The sequence below is a fragment of the Trachemys scripta genome, chromosome 7, assembly GCF_013100865.1.
Source record: "Trachemys scripta elegans isolate TJP31775 chromosome 7, CAS_Tse_1.0, whole genome shotgun sequence".
In the NCBI taxonomy this organism is placed as follows: Eukaryota; Metazoa; Chordata; order Testudines; family Emydidae; genus Trachemys; species Trachemys scripta.
The window spans coordinates 121,857,161-121,879,436 of record NC_048304.1 but is presented as its reverse complement, the minus strand read 5'-3'; the positions used below and the strand labels follow the sequence as shown (position 1 = coordinate 121,879,436).

Below are 22,276 nucleotides of genomic sequence, written 5' to 3'. Positions count from 1 at the left end.
TTTTTTTTCCCCCTCTTTCAAGCCATTATCTAACATTGGTACAATGCTCTATCATTGCAAAGCATTATTATTTTGTACGGTTGCACCGTTTAGGCTCACCTCTGCCTTTTGTCCTCCACGAAAGCTTATTCCGTCAGAAATACAAGACTGGAATTCTGCAATGGTGTAGTATTCCACTTCCACTGATGGCGGCTCAGGTGGTTTAGGCAACTGGAAGCCCTGTGGCAACAAAGGAAAGTCTTGTTTAGCAAGCAACTAACAATAAGAGGCTGAATGTGTCAGCATGGACAGTTATTTGCTATTCTTCCCGTGCTGCTGAACAAGTGGCATTCCTTACTCCTAATTTACGTCCTAGTGATAAGCACCAGGCTTTCTATAACAAAAGGTCTGCAGTGTTGCTGTAGCCGTGTTGGTCCCAGGATATTAAAGTGACAAGGTGTCTGAGATAATCTCTTATTGGACGGATTTCTGTTTGAGAGATAGACAAGCTTCTGACCTTACACACAGAGCTTTTCTTGAGCTCTTCGGGAGGAAGTTTGTTTCTCATCAACAGAAGTTGGTCCAATAAGAGATATCTCACCCATGTGGTCTGTAACAAATGGTAACATGTGAGCAAGGCTTAAAAAGGGATAGCTTTCTAAACTATGTACAATTCTAGTACCTCCTTCACCAACTATAATAATCTTGATAATTTGCACTTAAATAGTGCTTTCCATATTCAAAGGGTTTTACATGGAGGTTTCCGTTCTAGTCAGATGGATGGTCCATTTAGCCTGATATTCTGTCTGATGGTGGACAGTACCAGATGGCTTCAGAGGAAATACATATGGGAAATTTTGTGCAACAACAGGCCCAAGATAGAACCTATTTCCCAGATATCAAGGACTTTAAGCGATCCAGATTCACTGGAGCTGCACGTAAAAATCTAAAAGCTGGTAATTGCTATTTATTAATTGGAATTAAAAGGAAAAACAAACATACATATCTGTGTCTTTCACCATAAAACCTGAGCACCTGCCACACGTATCCCTTGACTGAAACGGCTCACAACTTATGGATTTACTCAGCTAACATACCAATGGCAGTTGGATGGATGTCAGAATGGGGGCCCTAGCTCCCTATTTCTTTATGTAACGGAGAACAAGTAATTTTGTTCAAACCCCCATGTCATCATTAACCAACTCTAAAAGCATAGACAATTTTACTAGGTTCCTCTCATATTTTAGACTTAAAAAAAGAAATTGGGAAAGATTCCGTTCTCTAAGCATTTATATATCCATGACTAACTTAGCACTCTATGGAATGATACGACTCATTATTAAATAAGCACAAAAGAGTCCTGATGGAAAAAAAACCTGAAGGGATTTTAGGTTCTTTAAAGACAAAATCTGCTCCTTGCATTAAAAATGTGACTTACACATACAGGTCTGAATTGTGACAGAGTTATGAAGACAACAGATAGTTGCAGAAAGATTCTGAGCCAGAAAACGGAAGAAAAGAAGCAAACTACTGTACCTTAACGTGCTACTCCATTGATTTCTAAACCACCCTCATAGTAAGAAACATGCATCATTTTAACATAACTGCCGAAGGCATTTTGGCCCAAGTATTAACCTTGCCTAGCAATGTTTCAATTCTGCATTTCAGCACTGTGCATGTTCAAATATAGCATAGGATGCAGTATAACAACATGCCTTCAGATTTTAGAATGGTTTGAATTTAAACTGAGCTAATTGGAAACAGCAAACATACTCGATGCTTCACATGTGTTTTGTTAACATGGAGTTAATTAAAGCATTCCTGCCAAAATAAAAACTAGTTGAAATAATTAGTCCAAAGGAAACAAAAGTCAGGAGGAAAACAGCGTAAATATTAACCATATTGAGCTCTCAGTTAAATAAATGTTCGGAAGCGAAGTTTGAGATCAACACATAGGATAAAAGAATTGGGAGAGTTGAATTCTGCACATTACACAGTGAATCCAAATTCGCATTGCTCCTGTTCCGAACAAGAGAGACTCCGCTACAAACAAAAGTATTTGATTGACATAACTTCTGTCGAATGGGGTTACTAGGTCTTCCTCATATTTAGGGGACAGTTCTGCTTTTCATAGGTCTGCCCTGAGTTCTGCAAGTCCAAATAGCAGGACAATTCCCATTTCCCTAGCACCTGTCCTCCCACAAGATACCAAACAGCCTTAAAAATTAAACAGATGTCGCAGCATTACAATGTAGCCACCTCGAAGGTGGGCAGCAGTTTCTAGCTGCTATAGGCATGATGTGCACCACCGCAGGAAAGGTGGAAGGGACAATTTTGGCTAAAAGGTCATTGGGGAAGTCCTTACTCTTTTGAAAGAGCCCTGGGCACTTTAGCGTCCAGGTGCAGCAGACAGGATGTGGAGGAGTAAAACCTTATCTACTTTGGAATTATAAAAGGGCAGAGTCAAGACTATGGGTTGCAGGAAGACTAAGCATTTCAATAACACGCAGACCACCGACCCTTCTAGGAGGGGGAGGGAGAGGAGAATAAGCTCAGAGAATCAAGGGTTTATTATTGGTCCTCATTGTCATGGGAGATGTTACACTGACATGACATAGCAACTAAAGATGGTCCAACACTTCGCATCCAAACCCCTTTTACATTTAGGCCAATTAGATTCAAAATGTTCCCATCTGAGATTGCTTTCCACAATTTTTTTGTTCATGATAAGATGAAAAACTAGAAGGAGCCTATATGCTGGTTTCAACGTGTCCAAAGTCTCATGAGATTTCATTCGGAGTTGGTAGAAATCTCATAAGAGCAGCTCTCAAATTTGCACATTTTTCAAAACAAGAGTTTTTGAGACTCGGGTGCTTTGTGCCTGAACCCTAGCTGGGTGCTCTGATTAGGGTCTGAACACAGAGTCCTTCATGTGAGCTCATCTCAGGGCATAAAGATGAACAAAAAAGAGGAACATAACAATGCAGTTGGGAAATGCCAGGCCTGGTGACTTGCTAAAAGCCCACTTCACTGGCGTAAGAGGACAAGCCATTCTCCAGTAAGGAAAAATAAATCTATAAATGCTATTTGTGCTCTTGTATTTGGAGCCGTTCATTGTTGGGGCTGGTCTACACTGGGAGGGGTGGAGGGGGGGGAAAATCGATCTAAGATACGCAACTTCAGTTACAAGAATAACGTAGCTGAAGTTGACGTATCTTAGATCGACTTACCTCCCTTCTGACTCTCGCCCTGGTGGAGTTCCAGAGTTGACAGGGAGCATGTTCGGGGATCGATTTATCGTGTCTGGACAAGATGCGCTAAATTGATCCCCGATAGATCGATTACTACCCGGCGATCCGGTGGGTAGTGGAGACGTACCATGTGTCCTTATGCCCTCTTTTAAAAGGGGAGAGAGAGAGAGAGAGAGAGAGAGAGAGAGAGAAACAGGGCAAGTTTACACAATGCACTCAATATTTTGTGCATGGTTCTGAATTATGCCACAATCCCAGCAAGATGTAGTTGGCTACTGAAAATGTGATGGCTGTTCCTTAAAAACTTTGTTCCCAATTGAACTACATGGCCCCACCACTGTAGTATGTGAGCACTGTTACAATTACCATTATATAGCTCGAGTATCATCCCTTCAAAGGTTGATCCTATTATGCTTAATAATTAATGGTCCAATTGGTCCCAATAGGAGTTATGGGAGCAAAGCACCACACAAAGTTGGGCCTTCAACTTTGTACATAAAACACTGGAAGGGCAGTTTTATTCCAAATGAAAAATATTTTTCCATGGGAAAAGTTACCATGGAAAAATGTTTCCACACAAAGCGCAATATGACTGAATTTATATTAAAAGTTGTTCCTGGGTGCAAAATTGCCCCAAAACAAAAACTGAGATTACAAAATTTTTCATAAACAAGGTTTCTCCCACTCTGTCCAGTTTCACACCTCCCTAATTGGAGTTATTTTAAGTGATAGCTGCACTCTAATATTTCAAAATAAAGACAGAAAAATCACACACCCAAGAATAGCGCTTACATGTGAAGCAAGATTTTTTCAAAACATGTACTGACTCAGAAAAATGTCCCCAATGAATGTTGAGCAAATTCCAGAATGTGCATTTTATTCTCTATTATATGCAGTGTGTTTAAAAAAAAAACAAAAAAAAAAAAACCACTCTTCAGAAGCCCTGTGTAGGGGGAGAGTGGGTTCCTCTAAAGCTGTGTGTCTAGATGACCGTCGCAATAGTTAAAAATTAAAAACAAAAACAAACAAACAAAAAAAACACAAACCAGACTGGATTCTCTCCGTGGTGGAGGCCTAGTTCTTAGATTTGGAGAGCCTATGGGGGAAAAAAAGTTTGAAAAGTTAATTTTATTTAGCTGTGTAAATTGTGCTAAGCAAAAGATTTTGAAGCTGCCAACTGTCCTAGATAGCTTAATTAGTCATTGCTGTTAGAAAGTTCCATTATTTGCAGTGATCAAGGTATTTCCAAGACTGAGTATAGAAAAGTATAAGGGATCACTGGAGATTACGGAGGTAACCGTAGCAATTTATTGCCAATATAAATTAGCAAATTTTCAAAGGCCACCACTGTACAATCTTTAAAAAACACTGGGCTGTATTCTCTGCTGAAATAACTCCATTGACTTCACTGGACTTGGGCCAGCAGAGAAATTGGCCCTGTCTCTAGTTTTTCCCATAGTAAAAGGAATCCCTTAGAAGAGTAACATTAACACTGCTGTTTTAGTCCCAACGTATCAAAGCTCTTCGCAAAGGTTGGGCAGTATCATTCCCTCCCATCTCACAGACGCAGCAGCCAAGGCACAATGGTTACGGTGACCTGCCCCAAGATAACATTAAGCAAAAGAAGGAGTGGGGAACAGAAGCCAGGTGTCCCAACTTCTAGTCATCTGCTCTGGTCACCAGAGTGCTGTTTTAATAGAGGTTTTTATTCAGGGTCTCACTTTAGAACCAACTCTGAGGAAAACCAGTGGACTTGTGTGAACTTCAGAATTGTTTCCTAGGACAAGTTACTGTACCAAGCATAGTCCTGCGGTTGGTGAGATGAAACTGTACTGACGCTGGAAAAGGAACACCTCTTGGAATCACCGCAAAACTACAAACACGAGTCCTGATCCTACAACTGAATCCCTGTGAACGGATTACTTTCGCTCGCACACAACCTTGCTGACGTGCAGGGTGAGGAGTACATTAATCCTCGTACAGTTCTGCACTTGCAGCATTATCACTAGCCCAGGGGTTTTCATTCTCGTGCATTCTGGGGACCATGCATTATCTTATGCTCTTTTATCTCCTATCACTAGAAAGGCAAATAAATTATTCCCTTATAGGGCCAACATGAGTGAGCTTCCTGGCTGACAAAGTAACAGATGCTTGTAGACAGCCCTTAGAATCATAGAATATCAGGGCTGGAAGGGACCTCAGGAGTCATCCAGTCCAACCCCCTACTCAAAGCAGGGCCAATTCCCAACTAAATCATCCCAGCCAGGGCTTTGTCAAACCTGACCTTAAAAACCTCTAAGGAAGGAAATTCCACCACCTCCCTAGGTAATCCATTTCAGTGCTTCACCACCCTCCTAGTGAAAAAGTTTTTCCTAATATCCAACCTAACCCCCCCCCACTGCAACTTGAGACCTTGTTCTGTCATCACTCCTTGTTCTGTCATCTGCCACCACTGAGAACAGTCTAGATCCATCCTCTTTGGAACCCCCTTTCAGGTAGCAGAAAGCAATTATTAAATCTCCCCTTGTTCTTCTCTTCTGCAGACTAAACAATCCCAGTTCCCTCAGCCTCTCCTCATAAGTCATGTGTTCCAGCCCCCTAATCATTTTTGTTGCCCTCCGCTAGACTCTTTCCAATTTTTCTACATCCTTCTTGTAGTGTGGGGCCCAAAACTGGACACAGTACTCCAGATGAGACCTCACCAATGTTGACTAGAGGGGAATGATCACATCCCTTTATCTGCTAGCAATGCCACTACTTATACAGCCCAAAATGCCGTTAGCCTTCTTGGCAACAAGGGCACACTGTCGATTCATATCCAGCTTCTCGTCCACTGTAACCCCCAGGTCTTTGCTTCAGGGAACATGCTCTATATTGAACTCATGCTCTACAGACTCAGGGTGAGGCTACTCCAGCATGGCCCCTTCAGCAAGTAACATGCCACAGGCCTCCCCACAAAGATAAACCAGGAATTCTTATGAAAACGATGGCAGTCCAGCTATACATTCTGGTCTTACTTATTTGAGCTCTTTGTGGTGCGATCCTCGCTACAGCAGGGGATCCCTGAGCCAGTTTCGAAGCCTGCTTGTCTGAGGTCATCATGGCATTGCCATTAGAGTCATTGCACAAGATGGGCAAGCTAATTTCTTTCTTTGTGATGTGGGGTTCTGCCGTCTCGTTTTCCGCTTGGGTTTCCTTGTCACTGGATGGTTTCTTGTTCAGCAGGTTACTGATCTCCATAATGTTGCCTATAATTTCCACTGGCCCAGTTAAGTTCTTTTTCCTAGACGGAAGATCATCTTTAGCTTTCTTCAGGTAGGATGCTGGGGCCCAGCCTTCTTTACCTAGATGCCTGCATATATGAAAAGAAAATATCGTTACCACAGAACGGCCTTTGTAGTCCTTCCAGATACAACGGCTAAGGCAAAAAATGACGTAGATAATATCTTAGAACCACAAGTTGGGTTTTGTGTTATGTTTTTGTGGTCTCAACTCATCCACTGTCTATAATTAGTCACCTCACAGTCTACTCAGCTAGCAAGGAACAGTGAAGTATTTTAACAACAGAAGAGTTACCTCTTGCTTCAAGGAAAAGTGGTCTCTCCAGATCAGAGAGGTGCTTACTCCTGAGGCATAAGGGAAAATTTTAGTAGTAGGTTGGCTGCATGCAGCTTTTACACAAAATGGGATAAAAAGACAGTTTTAAGCATGGAAGTGCTGAATACCCACCAGGTTGATGAAAATTCTGTATATACGATCTGTTCTTTCTTCCAAATTGCATCTCTCATGCCCATAATGCAAAGGACAAGTTATCACAATTAAGGGTGGCATTCATCCCAATGCAGAGGCCTTCCCTGACCTTGTGCATTCCCTCTGTATCGGGGTATATTTCACACCCATTTTCTTTATATCCCTGATCCTATGTGAAGCATTTTACAGAATGCTTCCTATCTACAGCAGGTGTGAACCGTGGCCTGCCTTTGTGCCATTGTAAAGGTGGAGCAACTATTTGATTAGAAAAAAAATTCAAGCTCAAAACCTAATTAAAAAAAAAAAAGCAGGTCTGGGACTATTTGAAGGAGTTTTTTTTTTTTTTTTTCCAAATTGAACATAGACCAAACACAAAATATGATCCAGGAGCATAAAGCTGAACGCTCACACTTTCCCAGGCTGAAGTTTGTCATTCTTCCACAGCTGGCCTTTTGGGAAAGTGGTTTTTCTAACTCCTGCTATTACTGACACTTCATCAGCGATTCCAGATTACAATCAGGCTCCAGGGAGGAATACGTGGATAACGCCGATTTCCCTAGTGAAACCCCAGCTTGCTCCAGAGTAACTCAGTGAAAGCCCGCTCTCTCTAATCTCCCAAGGTAGCTGGGGCAGATGCTTGAACTGTAAGTGGGGGATGCGGGCACCGTTTAATTCCCGGGGCTCAGGAAATTTGCAGGAAAGAAAAGGTTAAAATGGCAGGGCTCTGAGGCTTCTATAACAAATATCGAGACTCACTAGAAAGCAAAAGCAGAGACTGATAAAATACAAGGATAGTCAAGTAATTCTCCTTCACACAAGTGAGCTTTGACATGAAGAGTCAGATTAGCTCTGAGGTTTCTTTTAGGCTATTCGACTTACTCTGTTCTCATTTACTGAGTCAAAATACTGACTGATACCATTAGGAATCCTGAGCAGGGATCAAGTGGAGAATGTGTCTTTAAATAAGGATGGTATCTAAAAAGCTTTACTTGGAACACCCATTACAAAAGCCAGTATTTATAATATTTAACCCAAGTCTTAGCAGCCTGTCCCTAACTGCTGTAGAGGAAGGACAGGAGGGGGAATCTCCCATGTTTAAAATCCACCAGCCAGCTTAATCTAAGGTTTCAAAAGACCTGGTTTTGCAAGGGATTGCATCCTCAAAAGAGCAAAGTCAAACAAAGGACTGGTCTCCATATCTGTGGCCCTGAGTCTTTGCAAGTGACCCAATTACTGCTATTCGCTGCAGTATGTCTAGACTAGGGTTATCATATTTCGAGCCTCCAAAAGGAGGACACTCCACCGGCCCCCGGCCCCACCCCAGCCCCGCCCACGCCCCAACTCCGCCCCCTCCCCTGCTTCCCGCGAACATTTGATTCGCGGGAAGCCTGAAGCAGGTAAGGGGGGTGTGTGGGGGAAGGAGGAGCGGCCCAGGCTGCCCCGGCGTTTCCAGCCTGGGCCAGCCCCTGGCCGAGCACCCCCTGGCCCCGCCGGCCCCCGGCCCGCTCAGCGGCCCCCAACCCCGCTGGCCCCCCAGCGGGATCAGCACCCCCCGGCCCGGCCCCCGATCCCCGGCCGAGCACCCCCTGGCCCCGCCAGCCCCCAGACCTCCCGCCAAGCATCCCCCGGCCTGCTCAGCACCCCCCAGCCCCGCCTCCGGACCCCACTTCTCCTACCTGGGCTCCAGCTGAGCTGCTCCTCCCCTCTCAGAATGTAAGAGCTGAGCTGCTGGCTTCGGGCAGCCCTCCCCTGCCTCAGGACCCAGAGCTGGCTGGGCACGTCCCTTCCCCGGCTCCAGCTGAGCTGCTCGGCTCCTCCCCCTCAGACTTACAGAGTCAAGCTGCCCGAGCCAGCGTTACCGGCTTCGGGCAGCCCCCCCCCTGCCTCCGGACCTTGCACCGAGGGAGCAGCTCAGCTGGAGCCGGGTAGGAGAAGTGCCTGGCTGGGGGCTCGGGGTCCGGAGGCGGGGGGGTGGGGGGGGCTGCCCGAAGCCAGCAGCGCTGGCTCGGGCAGCTTGGCTCTGTAAATCTGAGAGGGGAGGAGTGGAGCAGAGCCGCAGCGGGAGAGGAAGTGCTGGCCATTTTCCCGGACATGTGTGGCTTTTCGGCAATTCCCCCCGGACGGGGGTTTGATTGCTGAAAAGCCGGACATGTCCGGGAAAAAACGGACGTATGGTAACCCTAGTCTAGACAAAGTGGCAACGATTATATCCACCTTGCGACAGATTCAGAAGCCGGCTTCTGAATCTTCTCTATACAGAAGTGAAAATCTAGGGCTACGCAATCCAGTCCCCGCTTTCCAACACTTCAGCATGCAGCAATTATGGTCCTTCACTAGGGCCACAGTCAAGTACAGCGCACTATTTGGAAACTATCATTGATTTTTGGCACACTGTGCTCCCTGAAGCAACCAGTATTAGAAAACCATACCAGGGATTCTTAGAAGTCTGCAGACTCAACCCAGAGGTAATGGAAATCTTTTTATATGTGAACTGAATGCAGCAGAGTTTGAACACACCAGGCACCGTAGGAGGATTCCCATAAAGAGAACGGGAAAATTCAAGATTTGCCACGTGCCGAATTTTGGTGAGAGAGTTTTCTCCCTCCCTGCTTTCTCCCCATCACCATCCAGGCCCTGAATAAGAGTAATCCCACTTCATGCCAAGGAGGGCTAGAGGCAGCTCTCTTTGGAGCATGTCTCAGCATGAAAGGAGAGTCTCAAATACTGTCCAGGCACCTGCTAAAGTTTCTTGTAAACAGAAAGATGTGGTTACAAGCAACCCTCTCCTCACACTCTCTAGCACAGGGGTTCTCAACCTTCCCCTCCCTCCCCCCGAGTCACCCCTCCTCCCGCCCCGACGTGCTATAAAAACGCCACGGCCCATTTGTGCCACAATAACTGGTTTTCGGCATATAAAAGCCAGGGCCGGCGTTAGGGCATAGCAAGCAGGGCAATTGTCTGGGGCCCCATGCCACAGGGCGCCCCGCAAAGCTTCTTTGCTCAGGCTTCGGCCCTAGGTGTTGGGGCTTCAGTTTACTGCCCTGCTTGGCAGACCCCCCTGAAACCTGCTCATGGCCCCCCAGAGGGCCCCGGATCCCTGGTGAAGAACCACTGCTCTAGCACACTTCTGAACTGGAACCCCAAGACCAAAATTGACCGGCATTGGAAAAATCCATATCCAGAGCTAAAACTTTCTGGCTTCAGCCTGTCTTCATAATGAATCCGAACAGTATGGATTTGCATCTGAATTCCACAACTTGGGCCCCTCTCTACTCCTCCCCATAAGTGTTTTGAGCAGAAAGCCCCTGGGTAGGGTTATTGCGATCATACTCTTCCCCCACCCCCCACAATCCTCTGGTATTTTGAAGATTTCAAAATCTCTGAAGTTCCTGTTCTTTGTTGACTATGTATTGTGCTTACTTGGGAATTATGTCAAGCTATACAGTATGTGATCTGATTTCAAATGTATCCTGGAGCAGAACTCGCATTACAAATTCAAATAAGAGTACGCACTGCATAGATCTAAGTCCATACAGGATTATAAGAGTTGACATTTTTCAGATCAGAAAGGTAGCACTAATGGATAAAGACTCTGCGCTGGTTTGTTCATTTTTCTATTGATTTTAGATTTTTGGATTGCAAAAAACGCAATCCATTTGGCTCAGACAGCTTTATGTGACCTTATACCGTTTCAATCTATGGCTGGTCACTGGTTAAGCCACACAAAGCTACTGACTACCTAGCTACTGGCTGCAGGACTGTCTCCCCATTGGATCTACTTGTTATGTTGAGTTAGTGTAACCTAACAAGTAACCGGCACTATCAGGCCAGCAAAAAACCCAAAGTACTTAGTCCAAGTGGTACATATATTCCCACGAGCACTGGAACAATAAATATTTAGTAATTCCATCTGAAGATCTCAAAGCGTTTATACTTTGTTAGGGAACACTCGTTCTCCCTATGTCACAGGTAGGGAAACCGAGGAACGGAGATTAAAGTCCTATAGGAAGATAAGGGAATAAAATCCAGATCCCTTGACTCATGGTAGGTCTATAATGCAGTCAGGAGGTGTGATGGCAGCACCCATAGATGTATCTGAGCTAGCTTTTCTCCCTGGGAAGCATTGCTCGGGGGGGGGAGGGGGGGGAGAAAAAGAGGCAGCACAGACTAGCCACTGGAGTACGTACCAAGGGTCCCAGACCAGCTTTTACTTGGGTGCCTAACCCATGATTCCACTCATGCTGCCACAACTTCACTGCTATTTTTAGCGAGCTAGCTCAGGTATGCCTACCTGTGCTGCAATGGCACCTCCCATTGGAGGCCTCAGGACTGGCTCAAGGCACCAGCAAACCAAGCACGTGCTTGGAGCGGCACAATTCTAGAGGCAGCACTTGCGCTCTTGGAGGTTGGTTTTTTTTTTTTGCGCTCGGGGCAGCAAAAAAACCTAGAGCCAGCCGTGGGCCTTCACTTACATTTGCAACCTGTACCAGGTATTTCAAATCTTATCCTGTTTTCCTTCCAATAGCACTTCAGTTTACAGCAGAGCAAAACTCCCTCCCTCTCTCTCACAAGAGGTCTAAAATTCATAGTAGTCCAGGAAACCAAGGGCACGCCAACAAAAAAACCTTGATCAGCAACTTGTAGGTCAAAAGAAAGTGACAACCCTTATCTGTCAGTATCAGAAGAGCGCCAACACCTTCCAGATGGTAACGGATATAAAGTAGCATCTAAATAGTTGACTAACTTCAGCTATTAAGCATGTAATATGATCACGCAGGCAAGAGACACCGATCCACGGCTGAACTCAATAAAGCCGTAATGAAGATTCCAGCTCAGAGTCTTCAACACACACATGTCTAAGTGCCTCTCAAGTCACAACATGAAACAGGGCAAAGAGAGGAGAAGAAATACAAGTGTTTCAATGCAACAGGGATTAAAATACAATTGTAGGGTTACAGGATTAGGGGCATTGATTTGGCTTCATCGAGTAAAAAACCTTTTTTGTTTTAATATTACATGAAGAAAAAAAAAAAGATTCAAGTTATAGGAATGTTTTAAAAAAAAAAAAAAAAAATCAAAAGTGCCTCTGTGTGTCTGAGCACTGGTTCCCTTAACATCTGCTTTCCAGCTTCAGAGCACTGGAATTACTCCAGAGGGAAGCAAACTTTGAGGGGGGGGGGGGGGAGAAGAGAGAAAAGAAAGACAGGAAATGAAGATCAGCACAGGGCCAGGAATTTTGGGAAATTATATATTTAAGGTGGAGCTTGTTAACATCTTTAAGGTAGACCCAATTAAAAATAAAACTCCAGCAACTTGCTAAACTTTAATACACTTATTCTGTTCCCATATTATCCAATGGAACAGATGAAATGGCAACTGGATTCATACGGACTTCCCCCTCCCTAGCCTTCCCCTCCAAAATACAAAATAAGGAGCATTTCAATTTAAATACCCAAACACTTGGGCTGAGGTATTGCTGAATACTAGGGAGGCACTGTTCATAGCAGCTCTACAAGTATTCTTAAAGGCCTTTAAAATGTTTTAAAATCAATGTACAATGTTGGTGAAGGTTTTCAGTTTAATAATCCTGGACAACAAAGTCTTCTTTAGCCACAGAATGGGTACAGTATCGGGTAGTGGCAGGGAAAGCTTCGCAATGCGGCTCCAATTAGTGTTTCTCTTGGAAAGGGTACTTCGGTCCTTGGCCTTTGATAGAAGCTACCAAACAAGACACTAGTTTGGCATTAACTGGGGTGTAGCTACGAAGACCCACCAAATCATTTCAAATTCAGAAATGCTCTGAATCCAAATTGGATCTGCATAATTACGAGGAGACACAGATTACAGAGTCTGGGTCATATTGAGCATCCTCAATCCTCACTGAGTCAAGAACATATAAAACCTTCCGGGACTGGGTTTCTGATCCAAAAGTGCAATTAAACCCACTGAAAGAGGTTACCTTGGGCCTAAAGACATTTCTGCTGTAAAAGTTTAAGTAGAGTAACAAGGGATCTCCTCTTTTTGTCAGAGTTAAGTGTACCCACTTAACTTCACACATAAATAACTCAAGAAATTTAAGCACAAAACAGATCCAGCTAGCTGCTTGCAGCATTGTTATTTATAAAGATGAAAAGAAGCCTACAACAGTAATAAGGAAACATTTAACCAGGAGACTAGTTCTAGTTAACCAGACTAGTTCTGAAATAAATCAAAGATTTTTATAATAATGTTTCCCAACAAGATTGCATGCTTTTTGTTCTTCAGTCTTCAACTTTGGATTCAAGTCCTGTGAATGATTAAGGAGGGGTGGGGGGAAGAAGTGACCTGACCAAGCCTGGGCATTCCCTGCTCATAATGTCTAGAGCCCATTCACTCCTGCACAACTTTAGTTATTAGCCACCTTGTTAGGAAGATTCAAAGACTCTAACATGTTTATCATGCATGAAGCACTAAATGTAGTTCCAACTGTGCTTTTTTAATCATGATTCATGTCTCTGCTGCCTTTAGTTATAAACCAAGCAGAATCCAACTAGAAAAGCAAAACAATAAAAACCTATTCTAGATGCAAAAGGATGAACAGGAAGGACATCTTATAGGGCTCATGAATTACAGAATTCTCCTTAAACCACCTTCATACCTCTATTTTCTATTTAATCAATAGAAATGGTCCCAAACACCACTCCCAGGATCTGAACACCCCAAACTTTACAGTAACACCCGAAGACCCCAGTCATGATTGGGGTACTACAGTACTAGCTACTGTATAAACCTACATGAAGAAACCATTCTTGACAAGTATTGGTCCCAATACATTACAGTTCTATACAAGATGTGCCTAGGCGATGGTTGTCTTGTACTCCTTTCAAGGGAGTTTGGCTGTCATAAGGGGAAAATGCTGGGTTGTTTTCCAGAACTGCACATCTAATTTGCATGCGTGATATCTGTATCTGTCTGTGGCATATAGTTTACAATTGCATGCAATGACTAACTTGGAGAGGCAAATAGCTGAAAATTTGGCCCCGTGTGATATTACTGTTATTATTTGCGGTCTGATGAATGCATTAGTCTCAAAAATGATTTATTCTGCAGCCAGCGGGCTGATCTCCCAAACCCCTAAAAACAAAAAACAAAACAAAAAACAAACCTGCCCCAAGCAACTTGATAGATTACAAACCGCAACCTTCTAGCATTATTTGGTGAATCTGGTTTTACTCCTTTGCAGAGACGCACAACTGACTCACACAAAAAAGACTCGATCAGCTGCATGTCCATTAACATGATCACTTGTACTGGATAAGTGCCACTTGCTGACTGGGATATGGGTTTTTAATTTGAAGGAAATCTAAAAGGTAAGAATTTTCTACCAAAATATTGCAGGTCTACAGACTTCACAGTCCATGTTCCATTCCTACAAATATTGTTTATTGGTCTTCTGTAACTTTCCCTTACATTTCTGCCTAGTGTGCATTCTGGATAATAATGCAGGTTTTCTTCTTTAGACAGAGAATGACACAGGATGCGGATGTGAAGCTAACTATCAGAAGGCCTGAAGACCATAAATGCTGTAATAAATCTGCCTGCAGGAAGCTTTTTACCTTATGTACCACCATCCTTCCAGGTTCTTTTGGATGACCTCCACGGTGACCCCTTTTTCAAACCCAATCTCATCCTTCCCTTGGCTGGTGTACGGTTGGATTGTGACATATTTCTCTTCTGGTAGAGGGAGAAAAAAAGAAACATCAGTTAGGGGTAGAATTAGTCCAGCTGTTTTTCTGTTCTGCTGCTTTTCAACTGGTTGCGCAGCGGTTACATGGAGCCGTTGCAAAGGTGGAGCCCTACTCAGTGGCCCACTAATTAGGCATGCTTATGGCATGACAGATAATTAGCTCCTTGACACAGCCCGGCTGCTGACAAATCACAATGTGCTTCCATGCCAGTAACTATGAGGTCTCAGAGAGGCCTCCCTCAAGTGAGTAAGACAGCGAGAGTAGGATGTCAAGTTGGCCTTAGTTTGCATACAGTAACTTGATGGAATCAGCCTGGCTGCCAAAGCAGCCAAGCGTCACTGAGGGACCTAGAGCCAGTTGGCTCTTCCGAGCGTGCATATGGATGCATTGAGTATTGGTATTACAAAAACTCGAGCACTGGCTGCTGAGAGCAACCCGTACTCCTGCCCAACTCAGAGGGACTGACCTATCTGTTCTCACAGCTCTGGAAACAATGTGGCTCTACAGGGATAATCATGAAATGGATGTGTGTTTTAAAAAAAGCGTAAGCACAGAGTAAAGTTTTTGTACTTTATTACATAGCACCTCCAAGTGCCTCACACCTACGAGAAGTGGGTACGTGTCGTCAACAGAGAAGGGCCAGAGGCAAACCCTTGACCCAAAACACCCACACACTTTTGGAAGTATGGCACAGGATTGGAATGTGGCATCCCCTGCCCGTCTCCGATTATTGCCCCATTCTACAGGCGGGAAAACTGATGCACTAGACTGGAGCTGAGTGGCCCAAAGTCACACAGTCAGTGGCAGAGCCAAGAATAGAAACCAAAACAACCTTCATTCTCAGTCCCTTGCTCTACCCACCGCATCATGCTGTCACTATCAGGACACTAAATGCACAGTATTTTCATCATCTCATACTCAGCATTTTTGTAAGTTAGTCTCAAAGCCAAACAAATTTAACCTTTTTCCTATGGCCAGGGACTCTTGCTGAGCATTGGCAGGGATAGGAAATGGTGCCAAAGCATCATGCCGAACCCAGGATAGGATGGGGGTAACTGCATGTTTAGTAGCTACACCTATGAATGACTAAAGGGCAGAACAGCGAGGCTCTAAGGGTATGTCTACACAGCAACTAGACACCCACAGCTGGCACATTGCCAGCTGACTCGGACTCAAGGGGCTGTTTCACTGTTGTGTAGACTTCTGGGGGGCAGACTGAAGCCCAAGCTCTAGGACCCGGAGGGGTGAGATGGTCCCAGAGCTCAGGCTCCAACCCAAGCCCGGAAGTCTACACAACAGTGAAACAGCCCCATGAGCCCGAGTCAGCTAGCATGGGCCAACCGTGGGTGTCTAGGTGCTGTGTATACACACTAAGGGTGTTCCACGCAGTCCTCCTAACTTGTTAAAATGGTGGCCACAACATTGGAGGGTTAGACATGGGAAAACGAGTAGGGGTCTCTCTGAAGGAGAGAGGGCAAGAAACTAAGTGAATCCAGAGTTCCCGATCACTGCACAAATGGCAAATGAAAGGAGTGGGAAAAGGGTTGCAGCAGCTTAAGGCAAATGCTCTTTTGAGAGGGAGTCAAAGAGAGACACCTCCATCTGTTAAGTTTTGTGACTCAATTATATTTTGTTGCTGAGTGAAGTAAGGAAAATGTAAGGGGGAAAAAAAAAATCTTTACTGAGACAAAGAAATACCTCAGAAAGAGAATAACGTTGGCAGAACATCTGATGGCTGCAGAGTCAGAGAAACTGCATCTTTAAAGACAACCTTCCTTGCCTGGGTCCTTCTGATTCCGATGTATTGAACTCTCAAAACCTTTGCTTCTTCAAGAAAAAAAAAAAAAAAACCTTCTGCTCCCAGGGAAGTTGCTTTAGTAATTTATTATGGTAACTCCTACTAAGTGATTCCTAAAGTATCATTCCTAAATAGCACGGTCAGTATATTGTACTTTCCCTGAACAATAACTGGGCTTTAGATTGAGTCTCGCTGCTGCAGTTGCAGCTAATCAATCCAAGAATCAAATCATGGGATGGAGAGAGTTTTCCCCAGATGGCTGTCTGGTCTGTGGAATGGCTTTGGTTACATAGGGAGACAAAGTTTCAAAAAGCTATACTGCAGAATGAGTGGGTTAAACGAGCTAATTTTTGAGCTTGGAAGACCATCTGCATCTCCACTTAATGCTCCGATTTCTAGGTGATTAGAACTTGCCTGGAATATATGGTGAAGGCAGGAAGCCAAGTGACTTTAGGCACCTGAACCACTGAACACCATCCCAGAAATATATTGCCTAGGGTATCTTTCTATCATTCTCCTATAGAAGTCACAGCAAAAGAGCTAAACCATGTGTTTACTGGAGATTATAATCATAGGGAGGCTGACATCACCACTAGCCAGTCAAAGCTCCACTTTGTGTATCTCTCCCCCCATGTCGTAAAGCCCCATTATACTAGAGACTACCAGACCACACTCTTGCCGCAAGAGTTATGACAAAAACATGTTTATTTTATTCCCCCTACATGTAAACAGCAGTCCCTGCTGTAGCTGGAGGCAATCTTTTTATTAAATTAGCTCTCCATTCTGAGTGTCCCTGCCTTGATTCCTCTTTGTGGTCAGAAGAGTCTGACTCTTTGGAAGTTCGACCCATTATCTTCTGCAGAAGACAAGGAGAAGTGGTCAGATGAGAGGTGTTCCTACCCAAGTACTTGTGGCTATTCCAACTTCCTGATCGACTACTTTAAGCAGCAATGACTAAATATCACATCAGCCTTTCCAGTGCTGTCAAACCTAGCCATCCACATGGGAATGCAAACCAGGGATGATGGTACTTTGCCATCAGACCGTCATAGCACTTTACAAACCTTAAATCTCCATGTCTCACCAGGTGAGGCATCATTTACAGGTAGGGAAACGGCAGCAGCAGAAGGGTAACAGTCCCAACAACACTACTAAAATACCCATGATTATAGCCTACCTGGATTACGGCCATGGCTCGTCTTTGCCTAAGAGGGTGACTACCCTACTTTTCACCATTGCCCTCACAGGTGCAATGACACTAGTGAGAGCTCTAGTACAGACAAGGCTTCAGTGGCTCCCAGTATTTTAACCACCACATTATCTAATCCCCTTCTCAGCTTGGGGGTGATAATGCTGGCGGTGCCTTGTCTACACTAGGACTCCCACTGTTGCTACTGCCAGCGGAGCAGGGAAATCTTAGAGAAAAGTCTTAGTGTAGGCAAGGCCCACGTGTATAGAACAAGGTCCCATATTAGAAGCTTAGCCTACATGACTCCAGTATCAAAACATTCCCCTAACACAGCCATAAAACTCTCTTCCCTTCCTTTAGAGCAGTCAAAATGAAGCCCTGTTAGAGCACGAAGTGGCCATCACTGTGTTTATTTGTACTGTAGCCCAGGCCTATCTGACTTGCCCAAGTAACTGCAGCAGAACTAAGAATAAAACCCAGGCCTACCAACTCCCTGCTTCTGTGCTCATAGCCACACACCCTGCTTTCCCTTCCTAAAATTCACTGAAAATAACCCTTGCTTGGACCTCCCCCCACCACACACACACAAATTGAAGCTTTCCAGTCCCAAAAAAACCCTCTGGTGAACATTATTCCACCTTCATTAGTCTTCTATTTTTATGCCCCTTTGAATTGAGTTCTGGCCTCTGGCCCATACCAGAAACTGAAGTCCTGAGAGGCCACAAGAAGGACAGTCTGCATGGCGTCTCTGGGCCCAGCTTTTCAAGAGGTTTGGATGGTTCAGCTAAGACTCAGGTTATCAGCGCTGAGCATGTGTAATTTTGCGGATTACAAGTTCTACCACCCACATTTTCAGCCTCATTACTTTGCTTTAGGTCATCATTTGAAGAAAGATACTTCAGAATATATTCCGCCCCTCCCCCCAAAACCATAGGTAAACGCTAAGGGGAAAAAAGTTAAGGAAAGTGTTTGAAAAGGAAGAAAGAAGAAAAGTGCTCTCACAAGGCAGCACGTTGCAAAGGAGTTCAAAATCCATTTAGAAATTAAGGTTCCTATGATGTCTGTTTAGCAAATCTATTTTTAAGCCTACAGTTCAAAAACAGGAAGCCATCATTAAAGTTTCCCCTTGCAGAGTGCTTTTTCAGCAAGAATTACAATCATTTCCAAGGTTGCACACATTTGGTTTCTGTCAGTGGTGAAGGGGCGACCATAAACACACATACATGAGGTTTTTAACCTCAACTGCACTCTTGAAGCATGGGCTCACTTATAACCCGAAAGTCGTTCTGGTTTGCTTCTCCTAAGACTAACCCGAGGAGGAGGAAATGATGTATATATTAAAAAAAAAAAAAAAAAGTCAGTGGATTCACATGGACACATTATTTAGGAGAATGATCAGGGAGGCATCCAGTATTCCGAGCTACTGATCAAAACGCTTAAGCTATTGGGCATTTAATGATTGAGGCACTAAGTTACTCGAAAGACAAAGACGGATAATCCATTCTATAGAAGAACAAGCAGAAGCACCCTCTGTACCTCTCGGAATTCCATCACAGCTCTGGACGGTCATTTCATTCATTTGGAAACTACAATTCTAGGCAACAGCATAAACCCTTAAGATAGCAAAACACACACAAGTCTCTTGTGCTTAGAATATCATCTCCAAGTTGTGGCAATTCCCAGACTCTCTGGTGCAGTGTTTCTCAAATGTGGCTACTATAGCCATGTGGCCATCGGGGGGTTTGCCTACAGAGAGCCTCCTGGGCAGAGTTGGGGGAAGAGGGCAAAACAGCAGCCCCTCCCAGCAGCACCCATGGGCTCCAGGAGAGGGCTTTGCCCCCCCCATCTTTCACCGCAGGACTCCAGGGGTAGGCTTCAGCCCCCTCACCCCTCAACTTCAGTCATGGGCTTCCGTGTGCAGGCTTCAGTGCCTGCCTCCCGTCTTCGGGGCTCCAGCAGTGTGCTCTGGGCTTCGGGATCCCCCCGCCCCCTGACTCCAGCCATGGGGCTCCAGCTTTGGGCTCCAACAGGGTTGGCCTTTTGCGCACAGTGGTCAAGCGGTAGGGAGCAGCGTGAGTGGGGCGGGGCAAGGGGTACCAAAATACAATTGTACATTATTTTTATTATTGAGTCTATAAAAAACCCTGCATAAATAAACTACAATGTTTTGGACAGGTATGTGAGCATATTTTTGTTTTTCCTAAAGTTAAATTAAATAGGAAAATTTGTCAGAGTGGCCACACGCAAGCGTTTGCGGCCACACAGAGACCTCCTGCTTTAGTGCATCAAGATTTGATCACTATGGGCATGTCTACACCGCAATGTAAGCCCAGGGTTAGTAGAACCTGAGTTAGCAGATGTTAAGTGTTGTTGCCTCAGTAACGTTGTTCTGTGCTTCTTGGAGCTCCAAGGTGATCAGTATTAGCAGATAGTGCTGCATGTTAATTCAGCAGACCTTGATGTTACAGATAGAGACTTCTGGCAAGGTTCGGTGACAAAAGTAACTCACAGTTTTATTGTCCTCCAAGCACAGTTGTCGTGCTCTGTCTCTGTGGTTACCGGTACACTAAACACAAGTGTCCAGTAGCAAGGAGGGGCTCAGGCACCAGCTGGTGTTTCTGCTGTCCCCCAGGCCACACACAAGGATTGAGGCGAGGTACCACAACATTTATAGACTGAGACACAACTGGGAAACACAACTTGCATATTACCCGTACATATTTCAAGACATCTGTTTGTTACACCTCCCCTGGTTCCTGATATCGCGGATAAACCATCTTTATTCATTGTTCAGTCAAACCATCTGATCTTGTACTGGATTGGGGTGTATCTGTACTAGCCTTCTGAGATGTATTTATGTAAACATCTAGTGTGTTATTTTGCCAAGGCCAGGTCGACTCTGGCCCACAGCCTTTGGTTCAGGCCTCAGGTCCTGCACCAGGCCTGCTCTCTCTACTGCATCCCTCTGCTTTTTGTCTTTTCATGGGGAGGATGTTTACCCATCATCCCAGAAAAGCATACTGTATGAACTGAAAATGACTCAGGGGGCTAAATACTGTTTCTTGCCCATTTTGCTTTACCCATGCATACATTCATGCCCTCAGCGACCAATGGTCTGAACATGGTTTTGCGCAATTTGTGGACAGTTTCCTTTTTCCAATTGTTTTTAAGTCTCCTATTGTGGGCCTGGGAATGATCCAGGACTTTAGTTGAAAGGTGTAAGTTTAGAGTTGTTCTGAAATACTGGGATAGGTATTATTACAGGAGTAAAAGAGGAATTTGGAATAGTGACATTCCACATAAAGCTTTCATATATCAATGTACGTAATTTATTAGTACACGGTACTGTCCATTCATATTAAAGGTTGCCATGATCTGGTAAGTTTTGCTGGACAGGAGCCAGGAGCTACTAACTTATGTTCTATTGGATTGGCCTGAATTATTGTTGCCACACACTGGAGTTGTGATGTCAAAAACACTCCTGGCACAACAAGCTGTATGCAGAGCTTTTTAGGTTTGCATTGCTTTAGGATAACCTACTCAATCTAAAAAAACCCAACAACAACAGACAGTAACCAATTGACAGCAATATTTGATAAAGATTCAATATTGGTAATTTGACACTGAACAAAATTATTTTGAAGAAGATGTGCCTTAATTATAGACTCATAGACTCATAGACATTAAGGTCAGAAGGGACCATTATGATCATCTGGTCTGACCCCCTGCATGCTGCAGGCCGCAAGACCCTTCCCTGTACTCTACCGTTGAAGTCCCCAGTCCTGTGTTTTAGTGACTTCAATCGGCTGAGACCCTCCTGCTAGTGATCCCTGCCCCATGCTGCGGAGGAAGGCGAAAAACCTCCAGAGGCTCGGCCAATCTACCCTGGAGGAAAATTCCTTCCCGACCCCAAATATGGCGATCAGTAATACCCCGAGCATATAGGCAAGAGTCTCTAGCCTGACCCTTGTTGGCCATTATGTTGTTCATGTACCATTGCTTGGTTTTCCTTGACTACTATGTTTTATCATTAAACCATTCCCTCCATAAACTTATCCAACTTAATCTTAAAACCAGACAGGTCCGTCGCCCCCACCGTTTCCCTCGGAAGGCCGTTCCAATATTTCACCCCTCTGATGGTCAGAAACCTTCGTCTAATTTCTAGCCTAAACTTCCCCCCGGCCAGTTTGTATCCATTCGTTCTCGTGTCCACATTAGTACTAAACTGGAATAATTCCTCTCCCTCCCTTGTATTAACCCCTCTGATATATTTAAAGATAGCAATCATATCCCCCCTCAGCCTTCGCTTTGTCAGACTAAACAACCCAAGCTCCTCTAATCTCTTTTCATACGACAGGTTTTCCATTCCTCTGATCATCTTAGTCGCCCTTCTCTGCACCCGTTCCAGTTTGAGTTCATCTTTTTTAAACATTGGAGACCAGAACTGCACACAGTACTCCAAATGAGGTCTCACCAGTGCCTTATACAACGGAAGCAGGACCTCCCTATCTCTACTAGATATACCTCGCCTAATACATCCCAAGACCGCATTGGCTTTTTTCACCGCCACGTCACATTGCCG

General features: G+C 44.5%; 1 protein-coding gene across 1 annotated transcript in view; it reads right to left on the bottom strand.

Moving 5' to 3' along the window:
* Window positions 1-22,276, bottom strand: part of SH3PXD2A (SH3 and PX domains 2A) — a gene marked incomplete in the record, with an annotated part of 374,021 nt that overhangs the window by 14,546 nt on the left and 337,199 nt on the right. Inside the window, 4 exon segments of the mRNA XM_034775874.1 lie at window positions 100-219; window positions 4,277-4,326; window positions 6,248-6,582; window positions 14,576-14,693. Coding sequence (XP_034631765.1) covers window positions 100-219; window positions 4,277-4,326; window positions 6,248-6,582; window positions 14,576-14,693 — 623 coding nt within the window.